Source organism: Macaca nemestrina, chromosome 20 (assembly GCF_043159975.1).
Source record: "Macaca nemestrina isolate mMacNem1 chromosome 20, mMacNem.hap1, whole genome shotgun sequence".
Taxonomy (NCBI): domain Eukaryota; kingdom Metazoa; phylum Chordata; class Mammalia; order Primates; family Cercopithecidae; genus Macaca; species Macaca nemestrina.
The window spans coordinates 10,140,901-10,152,972 of record NC_092144.1 but is presented as its reverse complement, the minus strand read 5'-3'; the positions used below and the strand labels follow the sequence as shown (position 1 = coordinate 10,152,972).

The 12,072-nt window shown below is 55.4% G+C and overlaps 1 protein-coding gene across 11 annotated transcripts in view; it reads right to left on the bottom strand.

Moving 5' to 3' along the window:
* Positions 1 to 2,239: 2,239 nt before the first annotated feature.
* LOC105474730 (interleukin enhancer binding factor 3) overlaps positions 2,240 to 12,072 on the bottom strand; it is a 37,320-nt gene continuing 27,487 nt past the window's right edge. For 2 of the 11 annotated variants that reach the window (XM_071086377.1, XM_011729594.3), the window contains 12 exons: positions 11,659 to 11,756; positions 10,975 to 11,086; positions 10,776 to 10,886; positions 9,916 to 10,115; positions 9,389 to 9,556; positions 8,832 to 8,969; positions 8,553 to 8,729; positions 8,307 to 8,460; positions 8,126 to 8,179; positions 4,390 to 4,752; positions 3,413 to 3,541; positions 2,240 to 2,909 (listed from right to left, as the gene is read on the bottom strand). In XM_071086377.1, coding sequence (XP_070942478.1) covers positions 2,776 to 2,909; positions 3,413 to 3,541; positions 4,390 to 4,752; positions 8,126 to 8,179; positions 8,307 to 8,460; positions 8,553 to 8,729; positions 8,832 to 8,969; positions 9,389 to 9,556; positions 9,916 to 10,115; positions 10,776 to 10,886; positions 10,975 to 11,086; positions 11,659 to 11,756 — 1,838 coding nt within the window. In that variant the 3' untranslated portion in view covers positions 2,240 to 2,775. Of the gene's footprint in view, positions 2,910 to 3,412; positions 3,542 to 4,389; positions 4,753 to 6,336; positions 7,690 to 8,125; positions 8,180 to 8,306; positions 8,461 to 8,552; positions 8,730 to 8,831; positions 8,970 to 9,388; positions 9,557 to 9,915; positions 10,116 to 10,775; positions 10,887 to 10,974; positions 11,087 to 11,658; positions 11,757 to 12,072 lie in introns of those variants that run through there. The other 9 variants (XM_011729946.3, XM_071086380.1, XM_011729981.3 and 6 more) reach the window with 7 other exon arrangements.

Here is a 12,072-nt window from a genome sequence, read left to right as displayed (position 1 = left end):
ATGTTTCCCTGCCAGTACAGAGGGCAACAAACAGGTGGGTGGCAACCCTCAGGGCTGACAGCATCCCTGCCCAGAGTGACAACCAGGGCCTACTGGCTCTACTAAATCCAGGGTGGCGGAAATCCTAGATGTGCCCCTTGTTATGGCTCAGAGGCCTCCTTTCATCATAGTTCATCAAGCCCCAATACTTCCTCCCTGGAATCAGTACCAATCCCCCGGCCCTCCCTCCAACTTCATCCCAGCCAACCACACATGTCCAATCGTGTAGTCTGTTGCCCTTCTTTCCCTCCTGGGGCATCCTGAGCCCTCTGGGATGGTGTGTGCCCAGTTCCCGCTCACGGACCTCCACGGCCCATCCACCAAGCACCCCATCCTATCAACTCATGTAGGACACCGTCCACCCAAAGCGTCGAGGTGTCTCATCACAAGCCAACTGTTGCCTAGCTCTTACAGGGCCCATTTGTAGGCCCTCCTGCAGGTCAGCTTCCTGGGTTTGGAAGGCAACTGGCCCAGAAGGCCACTGTCAGTGCTCAAGGTGATAGCCACATCTTCCTGAACTCAGTGTCCTGTTGTAGCTGGGATACTGTCACAGGCAAGCGGCATGACGGCATAATCAGCACCGGTGAGGCCCCTGAGCGGACTGAGGGCTCCAAGGATGCTGTGCTCAGAGCTGTTCTCTCCAAGACACGTGCCTGCTATGCGGCAGATCTGCAGCAGGGCAGGCGGATGGAATCCGTCCCTCGTGATGGGTCTGCATTCAGAAACAACCCTGGTAGCGATCACTGAGCGGGAAACTGCAAGTAGAGTCCTGTGTTGAGAATGCAGGCGCCTGCCCGGAGTTTGGAGGTATTTGGCAGGTGGGGCCAGGAGGCATCCCTTCCATGGGTGTTACAGGCTGGTATTCTCTCCTCAAATACAAGGTCTGCTGATCTCACAGGAGTCTCTTCTTGTCCCAACCCCTTAATATGTCCAAGAGAGGAGACAGGACATGAACACATCCCATCAAAATTGGGGGTAGGACTCATCCATCCTCATCCCTCCACTGTGTGCACTGCTAGGATCTCAGGGTACTTCAGGTCCTCTTCTCCCACCCTTTCCTGGGAGGGGCCACTTGGTATCTGGGACCTCCTCTGCTCTAACACAAAGGAGAATTCCTCAACAGTTTTCTAGCACACAACTTGTTCTTTCACCTCTCCAAGAAAGCAAATCTTCATCCTTTGAAAGCACACTTGATATTCTACATTAGCTGAATGATTCTGAGTCAAAAATGGTCCTCACTTTTCCCAGTGGCCATGGTTACCCAAGCACAGGAGGCCAAGGCCTGGAGCTCAGGTCAGCAAAGCAGGATCTCTGTAGATGTGTGGTCCCAGGCTTGGCAAGTACAGTTCTTCCCGGATGGCCGACAGGGATCCTGGGGAAAGGCAATCCCAGCAATGCTCTGAAACCAGAGCTCCTCCTCCCTCTCCAGGCAAGGTAGAGCTAAAAGGGCTGCTCTAGCGTGGGGTCTCCACCTCCACACACCTGATATTTCCATAGGGCAGGTCCCCGCTGTGGGCCACTCTTCTGGGAAGCATAGTATGCTTGACAGCATCCTTGGCCTGTATCCACTAGATCCCAGAGCACCTGCTAGCTGTGACAACATCCTCCAAACATTGCAAAATTTCCCCTGGGAGGCGAGATTGCCTCAGATGGGAGAATCACGCTCTAGGGAAATCTGGTGGTGTGAGAACCCCAACTCCCCACTCTGCTGAGCCTCCAGATGGCGAGCAGGCTGCAGCTCCAGCACAGACATGAAGCTCCCTCCAGCCACTGACGATCCGTGGCTGGGGTTACCCAGGCCTCACCTGCCCTTTCTTTTTCTAACTGGGCTGTGTGTTCCACCACAGGCACGCCCCTACAGAGGACATCACTGGTGTACTTAGAACCACACCAAAATCAGGGAGCAGAAAAAGCCTGCCTGTTTTGTGATGGGTTCCCCAAGACCAGAATGGGCACTGTGAGCCCCTCTGCGGACGGTGGGAGCCTGGAGCCTGGTGGGACACCGGGTCTACACAGCCCAGGAGACCAGCAACCAGCCTTCGCTGAGCATGAGTAAAATGTCTAGAAGGCCAGAACTGGACCCTCTCTAAGGACCAGGGAGCATCCTGCTGGCCCGCCCTGCTGTCCCCGAGCAGGGACAGAGCGGGGAAACCTGCTCATTGCGCTGCTGGTGGGTCAGACACCCAGGCCTAAGACGGGCGCAGTTTTGTTTTTCTTTATTTGTCTACATTCAGCTTAATTCAGATGTACTGCCTGAATGACCCAGACATAAAAAGAAACCCCCCACTCTTTCCCACTGGTTTTTAAAATAAAATCTTCACTTATAAAACTGAAACACTAAAGCATTAAAATACAGAAAGCTCGTTTAACTCACTTCACAAAAGCATTAACAAATGACGTATCCCTTCCGTAACTATTTAAAGACAAACTGAGTTACCACTAACACCAAGTGTGAATAGACAGAGGGATACTGAACTGCAAGAACTCAAAAACTCTACCCAGACAAAGTTGTAATGGCAACTAACAAACCATTGAAGACACGGAGTCCCAAACACGGCTAAATATGGGTCACAGGACGGGCCACAGGGTGACCCGCTGCACCTCACGACACAGCAACGTGGACGGGGTGGGGGCGGGGGCCTGGAGGGCCAGCTGACATGTTAACTGTGATGCATAAAACTCGATCTTCTGATGGGGAGTAAGTGCAGAAGGTAGAAATCTCCGCCCCGCGGGGGCTTATCTGTACTGGTAGTTCATGCTGTGGTCTGCGTTTCTGCCATAGCCGCCTTGTGAGGACTGGTAGGAGCTGGGAGGGCCACTGTAGTTCTGGCCGGACCCCGGGGAGTTGTAGTTCGACTGTGAGTAGCCTCCTAGGAGAGAGAGTGGTGGATTAGAGCCGAGGGGCCCAGCCAGCGGGGCTCAGGTTAGGCAGCCCACACCCAAGACTCGGCCAGGATGCAGGTGGGCAAGACTCGTGGCCTCCTATGCGGCTCTGCCTGCCTACCACACATTACTGGACAAGGCTGACATCAAGACTCCGAGAGGTGGGACCACTGTGACCCTTGTTTCTGGGGGAAGCTACCTGAGCCCACAGCTGAGCTACTGGCCAGAACCAGGGGAACCGCTGTTTGGCCTCCGTGTCACCCACATTTCACACAGGTACCAGGGGTTAACAGTGGGGACACTGCTGGCTCTCCAGCCGCTCCCGAAAGCCTTAGCAGCTGCCAGTGCACCCAAGTGTGTATTCTCTCTCACAGGGCCCACCTGCCACTGCAGCCCTGCCCACGCTGCCGTCTGCTCCCACCAGGTCCACATCCCGCTTCACAGCAGGTGCCGGGCCCCCATGCTGTGCCACCAGGGGCTCCAGGCCCACCTTGTTTGCCTTGGTATGAGGAGCCGCCCCCAGAACCTCCGCCGTAGCCCCCGTGTGACCCTGGGTTGTAGGATGCCCCGCCTGAGCCGTAGCTGTTCCCGCTGCTTCGGCCTCCACTACCACTGTAGTCTGGGGGAAAGAAGACAGGGTGGTTAAGGGGCCCCAGGAAACACACAACTGGGGCGGCCCAGGTGCCTTGTGGTGCGCCTCAGACGCGGCCGGCCCCTGGCCCAGACCCTGGGCCTCTAACTCTTCTCCCTGCCTGCTTCAATGTCACACATCAGCCCAACAGATAAGCGCCAGGAGCCAGCTGCAGCCCTGCAGGGTCACCTGGCCCTGGGCTGGGCTGGTCACCAAGCTCCAAAGCCCTGCTGTGGGGTGCCTTCTCAACTGCTCCTGCAGCCCAAACTTCCCAGCAGCAGCTGAGGAAGTGCACGAGACCCCAGCAGCTGTCTCTCCTCAGCCAGCAGCACCAGACAAACAGCACCCCCTTCTGACCCGCACACCCAGTGTAGCCTCTGTCAAGTCCCTGGCCTGCTGCTGAGAGCTGCTGGGTCCCAAGGACACACCTACTCAGCCCCACCGGGCCACTGGTGCAGCCTGGGCCTGCTGGGTCTGTGCATGAGGAAGCGGGAGAGACGGTGGTGGAGAGATCAGGCTCTTGCAGGGGCTGGATGCAAAACTCTCTAGATCAAGTCCCAGGAAGTCACCTTGCAGCCTCACCCACAGCCAGGGCCTAGAGACAGAGGCCTCAGCTACCCCTGCCTTCGGAGAACACACCAGAGAAAGTGGCGAAGACGGCACCAAGGGGCCCCACGCCCCATCTTCCTAGCACCCGCCCACAGCCAACACCACGTGTCCTCCTCCTAAGGCCCTCGGCCAGTGGTCTGGGCAGTGCCGAGCTTCTGCCACTCCGTGGGCTGCACTGCTGGGGCCTGGACCCTGGCCCAGCCAAGGAGCTCTGGAAGCCAACTCACTGAATTTGCTCTCGTAGTTGTAGTCGGATCCGCCCCCGCCCCCGGGAGAGTTGTAGGAGTTCGAGTAGGAGTAGCTGCCTTGTCCATGGTTATAGCCTTTCTGCTTGCCCTGCGGGGGGCCATAGTTGCTGTAGGGGCTCTGGTTGTAGGATTGCTGCTGGCCCTGGTGGGACTGGTAGCCTGAGCCGTAGGAGGGCTTCTGCTGGCCCCCGTGCGGCTGCTTCTTCCCAGCGTGTTTTGGGGGCACCGGTGAGTTGTAGTTGTCACCTTGGTAGTAGGAGCCATAGCCGGAGGAGCCACCACCGCCCCCGCCGCCACCGCCACCGGCATTCCCAGAATGCCCTCCGTTGCTGTAGAACTGACCTAAACAGGGAGGCAGTGGGTCAGGCGGAGGACGGGAAAGGGCAGGGGGAAGGGAGGGAAGGGCAGGCGGCAGCCATGGGTCCTGAAGGCTGACCCACAAGCCCGGGTCAGAGGCAGCAGAAAAAGGAGGGAGAGGAGCAGTGGCTCCGGTCCTTAGCGCAGCCATTCAGGCTGGCCCAGCCTTCAGCTCCACTCACCCAGCAGCTGATGACAACAATGGGGCTTTGCCAAGCAGCACGCGCCAGCAGCTTTTGCAGCGGATGTCAACATTACAATGAGATGGACTCCGAGCGCGGGACGACATTCACAGCTAGCTGACGGCTACCCAGAGATCCCCAATGGTGACAGGAAAAGCAAAGCCCCAGAGAAGCAGCGGCCACCCCCCTCCTCCCTGCTGTGCTGGAAACAGGCTCCACAGGCACAGGCCTGGAGATCCCCAAGAGATACTGTTTAAAGAGGCCCCTGGACCGTCGTCATCCTGAGACCAACTGGTCTGAGCTGGTTTGGTTCATGGAAGACAAATTGAGACTTAGTCAATGATGCAGGCACCTCCCTTGTGATACTCGTGCAAGCATGTGACTCAGGATGTGAGCAAGCCCCAGCCTGGTTGGTGGGGAAGACTGGCCACAGCTGGGGCCAGGACAGCCAGGTGAGGCCTAGACCTACAGCCCTGATGTCCCCGACGCCCCTTCCTTGTCCCCAGCACAGCTGCTGGGTGCACGTGGGACTGAGCAGCAGGGCTGAGAGCGTGCAGTGCAGCCACCACATTCTCAGCAAGCTGAAAATGTAGCAGCGAGACCCCACTTCTGGTCAACTAGGTTTGTCAATACACAGCCCCACCAGAGGCTTGAGTGGAACAAAGGGGATGGCACTGGCTGAGGGAATGCTGCACCCCAAGCCTTGCAAGGGAGCCCCACAGAGGGGGTCTCCACGAACGGGCGTGGGAAGGCTGAGAGGGTGGGTGAGGCGGGAGGCCAGGTCATGGTGGTAGCTCTCCAGCCAAGCTGGGCAATGCCCAAGCGCTCAGCAGGTGCAGCTGAGTTCCTGGGCTCTCAGAGCGGGTCGGCTTGTGAATGCAGCCACCTTTGCCCAGTTAAGCTGCCCAGACCGCCAGGCCCAGGGTGGGTGGGATGGAAGGGGAGGCTCCCACACTGCCTGTCCTTCCTTCCCAGATTGAGGACACCAAGGGCCCACCGCCTCCTGGGTGGGGTAACTGGGAGTCCTCACGTGCCTCCACCCACTGGAGATGTATACCCCACGCTGGTGTGGTGGGCTGCCTACATGACAATGTGGACAGAACTATCTGCAACCTTCGGTTTGTGTTCTTCAGGCAGGCCTCCTCCCTCGCCCCCCATCACAAAGCCAAGACACCAAGGGGGAGGACGTGTCCCACAATGCCAGAAAGCGAACATGCGGCAGCTCAGCGAGGAGACTGGGAGGATGGGATCTTCAGAACCCCCCGACCAGGACCCAGGACCCACACCCCACAGCCCCACTGCCCCAGCTTCCCCAGTGTCCTGCACTGAGCACACCACCTCGCCCCGCCTGAAGCCGGGAATGAATGAAGACGCAAGGGCCGAGGGCTTGTTACTTTCACATGTATTGATTAAAAAAAAATAAAGGGGAGGGGGAGTTTTCAACGTCATTCAGGATAACTATTTTCCTGGTATAAAAAGACATTATTCTCAAACAATAACTTTCTAAAAAAAAAATACATCATGCAATCAAAGTTTTAAAAAGTTTCACTGAATGTTTCAAACCTCTGGGAACAAATCACGTAGTAACCATTTTGACCAGTTTTTGCCTGAATAAACGTAAAATCTTGCAAGTCAATACAGATGCAGGCTTTGCTGCAAAAAATAACCGCTGATCAGAGCCAAAACCAGTTTCCAAGGAGGACACCTGCCAGAAAACAGGGGCCTCAGTAAAGAGCCAGAATGACTGTGTGTGTGTTTGTAGACAGAAACTTCTATGCCTTTGGAGTCTGTGGCAGCTGCACATGCAGCAGCACCACCTCTGCCCAAGGAAAAACCAGCCCTTTACTGAAGAAGCAGGGAACATCGCGGTTCTTTCTCCTTGATTACTTTTAAAGTCCCAATAAACTAAAAACAAAAAAATCCAGAATCCCATGCTTCTGCAGCTGTAATTAAGACTTGCAAAATTTCACGTCATCTACCCCTTAAAGCCTGTCTGTTTCTTGCACTAATAATGGAAGCACAGTTTTGATACCTTTGAGAGTTCACTCTCTAGCTAAACCAGCCACAAAACATTGCATTCCCAAACAAGAAGAACCCACCAGAGCATTACAAGAGGCGGGAGAAGCTAATTCAGCGCAATACACAATTCCCCACGTTCCCAACGTTTTCACATGCTCGTAATAAGAAAAAAGCCGGTTTCTCTGGATTCAGATGTGGTGAAATCGTTTTCATCACTGTCAAAGGCATCAACCAGATTTGGGAGTTTGTTAAAAGGTTAAAAATTCATACAAAACCTGCTGTAAATTAAGACAAAGGTAGATTAAAATGCGTCAATGTCTGTCTCTTTAAATAAAGTAATGCTTTCCATAAAAAGCAAAGGTGGGCTTTTGCCTTGATGCCGAACAACGCTGTCTCTAGAATTCTGTGCAATTCTGCACAAAAATACATTCTCTGAAAAAATTGTTTTCCACTTAGTGTGAACTTCAATAGGACCAAGTTCAAAGGCAAATCACGATAAAAACTGCCATTGTCTTAAATTCTGCAGGCTAAGAGTTTCAGACAAGCTGCGGTGAAAAGCCACGGTTGAGAAACCCAGTGAAGCACAGGGACACAGCACGGACACTTTGGGTTTTGGAGTTGGAGGAAATTGGAGTAAAAAGTTGATTTTGTGTGCAATACTTTTAGACGCTCTAGGAAGACCCAAAATCATGATAGCCGTAGCAGTCTGTGAAAAAGTCACCTACAAAAGGGGGAGACAGAGCAGAGAGAAGAAATTAGAATTCTTTTGAAAAAGGGCACAGAGCGCCACATTTGAAATTCATGTTTTAGATTTCTCTGCTCCTGTAACCCCCCAATGAAGGCTCCTTCTCAAGACAAGAGCTGTGCACTGGCTGGAAAAGCGTATTCACAAGATTGGTGCTTCGCATGGCTTAAAGCAGAGAAATTTAAAATTCTAACTTTTAAGGAACTTTGCAGTTACACGAGTTTGTGTGTTAACACAGTCAATCCCACTGCAGGGTGGGGGGGGGTCGAGGGCCATGTGACCTATTCACCGCAAAAAGGTGTGTGCCCCTTCTACAGCCTCCTCGAGGCTGCTCTGGCCGCCCTTCGCTAACTCAGGCCCAGAAGCTACACTGCGGCTGCTTCCCAGGTCAGACAGAGAGAAACGCACTTACTGTAGCCTGCTGTCGCCGAGTTGCCTCCGTACCCGTAGCTTCCATATCCAGCGCCTGGAAGGGGAAAGATAGGGTTACCATGGACCAGCAGTGTCTCAGGCCCACCCCAGGAGCCCCGCACACTTGTTCCCAGAGCATGCACGTGTGGAAGATGGGGACAGTGCAGTACAAGGGCCCTTACCAGCATTCATGTAGCCTCCGTGGTTGGCGCCACCAAATCCTCGCCCGCGCCCTCGTCCCCGGATGTTCCCGCCTCTTCCCCGCCCTCGAAGGTTGGGGGGTGGGGGCACTTCATTGTGCATGGGGCCTCCCATGCCGAAGCCAGGGTTATGTGGCTAGAAGAGAACACGGGAAGTGACATTCCCTTTGTGCTCACATTGCAGGAGAACCCATGCCTGAGCCAGGAGATTCAAGGGTCACTGCTCACCTTAGCAGCAAATTTCGGTCCCCCTCTGACGGGTACTGGGGCTCTCTTCTTTTTGTTGGCATCAAGGGCGAGAGGGGTGTCAGGGAAAAGCTTTTCTAGGGCAGCAAGGGCAGCGTACGCCTTCGCCACCTTTTTGTTGGAACCAGCACCTTGGAACTTCTGTCCATCCACTTCAACCTGGAAAGTGCAGACAGAGGTGACCTAGTGCCTCCCTCTAGGGGCAGGGGGACCCCAGGCCTCCCTATGGGATGCCCCAGCAGGCAGCTCCAGGCCGCGCACCTCCATGACGAAGCGCTTGTCGTGGCTGCCACCGGTCTCGGAGATGAGCTCGTACTTGAGCCCCCGCCTTTTCTCGTTCAGCTCCATGACTGGGTTCTTGCCGTGCTTTGTCAGGATTGGCCCCTGCTGTTTTACGTTCTCAGGGAAAACAGAAAGAACGACCGACAAACTCAGCTATGGGCTTTCCAGCCACACAGGAGGAGCAGCAGGACTGAGGCCGGGCGTCTGCTGCTCATACACTGCCAGTCCTTGCCAGACAGTCTCCACCCACTCTCGTGAAGGCCTTCCAGCAATGTGCCCCTTCCCTGTGCCTCCCCTCTGAACAGCATGTTCTCAACCCAGGGCCACCCCAATGTAGCCTAGGATGCTGAGACAACATACACAAGGCCCTCCCCCACACAGCTTGTAGGGCAGCACCCAGCTTCCTGTGTGGGCTTCTGGCCTGAAAGGTCAGCTTTTTGGGGCAAATTATCAAGGACCAGTAACCACCTCACTGACAGGACACATGGCTGCCTGCTCTGTCTGGCAGTGACTCCCAGCACCCACCATGTGCTCACCTCGGCAGTGGCATCTGAGGGAAAGGCCGCACTAGGGGTTGAGACAGCTTCTACCACTGGGGCGGGGGCCACCACCGCTGGCTTCGCCTCAGTCTCCTCAGCCGAGTCCTCCCCCTTGCTAGAGTCCCTGCCTTCGGCACCCGTCGGCAAGCCCATGTCCTGTAACACCTGCAGAGGTAGCGAGACCCCCAAGGTCCCATTGAAGCAGGGCTCAGCCCGGGAGCCATGCATGCAGGGCCTCCCCATGGCCTACAGGCACCCACCCAGAAAGTCATCTGGAGGAGGACTGTTTCCTTTCGGCTTCTGCTCCCAGGAGGCCCTAATGTCCAACTATGTTTGGGGACCCCTCTGCCTGCCAGCCACAGTGGGAAGGCGTTCTTGGCACATGTGACCTGCAAATACCCGCCATCTAACTATGTGTGTTTTTAGGATCTACATGCCTTCCCTGAGAGACAATGGCTCATATGGGGCCCAAAACAAAGATCATGGTTCTGCTATTAGAAGATAGTGACGCTGGCCACACTTACCTTAACGGCCACGTGCAGCTTGGCCGTCTTTTTGGAGGGCCCAGAGGCCTCGAATGAATTGCCATCAACCTCCACAGACATGGTAAAGATGGGGGCATGGACGGGCCCAGTCTGGGACACCAGCTTGTACTGCAGCCCTGGCTTCAGCTGGTTCAGCCGCATCAGGGCATTCATAGCTTGGGGGGGCTCTGCCTTCTCCTCTACAGAGAGAACACCAAGGTGGCTCTGGATCAGCACGATGGCAGGTCTCCACGAGAGCTCTGCCAATCCTAGCCCCCGGGCCTGCCTCTGTGGCGTAACACAGTGGGTGGGGCAGCCATACAAACTGAACCCAGTTTGCACCTCTCCTGTGGCCTCCAGCCATGGCACCGTCATCCTACTCATCTTCTACATCCCCAATCATGCCTCATTATTGTTAAAGGACTCAGAAATCACAAGTAAGAAAAATGAAACAAAAGCAGGCACTCCCTATAGCTTCAGGGTGAGCCTTCGCAGGACCAGATAGATAAAGCAGCAGCACGAGGGGAGGTCTGCACCTTCCTGCTTTTTTATCTACTTAGTTTTTTAAATCTTTCAACACTGATTTTAAGCAAGGTCTCGCTCTGTTGCCCAGGCTGGAATACAGTTGCTCAATGCAACCTCCGCCTCCCAGGCTCAAGTCATCCTCCCATCTCAGCCTCCCAAATAGCTGGCACTACAGGTGTGCCACCACACCCAGCTAATTTTTGTGTTTTTTGTAGAGACGGGGTTTCGCCATGTTGCCCAGGCTAGTCTCAAACTCCTGAGCTCAAGCGATTCTCCCGCCTCGGCCTCCCACAGTGCTGGGATTACAGGCGTGAGCCACCGCGCCCGGCCTGTACCTTTCTTCTGAATCTTCTTCTTCTTTTTGCTGGGAGACTTCTCTTCCCCGTCCTCCTCCATTGGGCGTTTCATGGGTGTAATAGCATAGGTGGTGCTGGGTGGGATCTGAACTGCAAGGAGAGAGCAGGGCATGGCTGAGAGATGCAGATGGCCACTCCTCCTGGAGCCCCAGCCATCAGGCAACCGCCGTGGGCTTACCGGTGTAGTCCACTGGGTTTTCATTCTTTGGTTTCTTGGGCATCTTGGAAGGCAGAGGGTCCATGCCCAGGACTTTATGGAGCTGGCCGAAGGCAGCGAGTCGCAGTGCGTGCTGGAGAAGGGGAAGAGGCTCTGACTCAGCTGCCCTGTGCTCCCGGTCATGGAGTGTGCGCTCACTACTGCCTTCTGAGGAGGGACAGAGCTGAAGGGCTGCTAATGGTCTCCTCTACGACAGCAAGGGGTCCCCCACCAGCCAGGGGAGAGCCTGAATGCTCAAGTCCAGCCTTGCTGTGGGGGAAGGCCAGCCTGTGACCACCCCCCTTCCAGAGGAATACAGGAGACCCCAACCTGGGGACTGGTTGCCACACGGAGCCATGTGGTAGCCTGCAGGGGAAGGTCCCCCGGAGCAGTCCGCACAGCAAACACATCTCCCAGCACCACTCAGTGTCCGAAAATGGCACTCGAGCAAGCCAAGGGAGGGGGCAGACGACAACCAGGCATGGCACCAGGGGAAAGAAGCAGCCCAGATTGGGGCGCCCTGTATCAGACACGATCCCTTTGCCTTCAGTTCCCGACCTGAGCCTACGAGTCCAGGGGCTACCCTGGGAATACCCAGTAATGGAACTGGAAGCCAGTGATTACAGACTGGGTCAGGGCGCACGTTGGCAATGGCGATGACTATACCTGCGCACTCTGTGTGATATCTTCCCGTTGCTGTCTGTCTAGATGCCCAATAGCATCAGTGGCTTCTTTTTCACAAGGGTCATAAATGCCAGAACCATCTGAAGGCAGGAAACAAGGAAGATATGCAGAGGATTATCTTTTAGCATCTCTGAAGAGGTGTGCTGGCTGAGGGAACTAGGTGTGTTACCCCCCGCGCCCCATCCACACCCAGCTCTGGAAAACATGCCTAGCTCGGTGACCCACTCGGCGTCCAGCCCTTGACAGAAATAATTCACAAGTGTCTCAGAGCAAGAAAGTCACGTGGGAGTGGGTCACCATTGCCCCGGATCCGCCCTCTGAATGACGGCTGCGGACCCGGTCAGGGCTGGATATGATGGTGCCAGAGGGTAGTCACATGCTGCAGCTCTAGGGAGT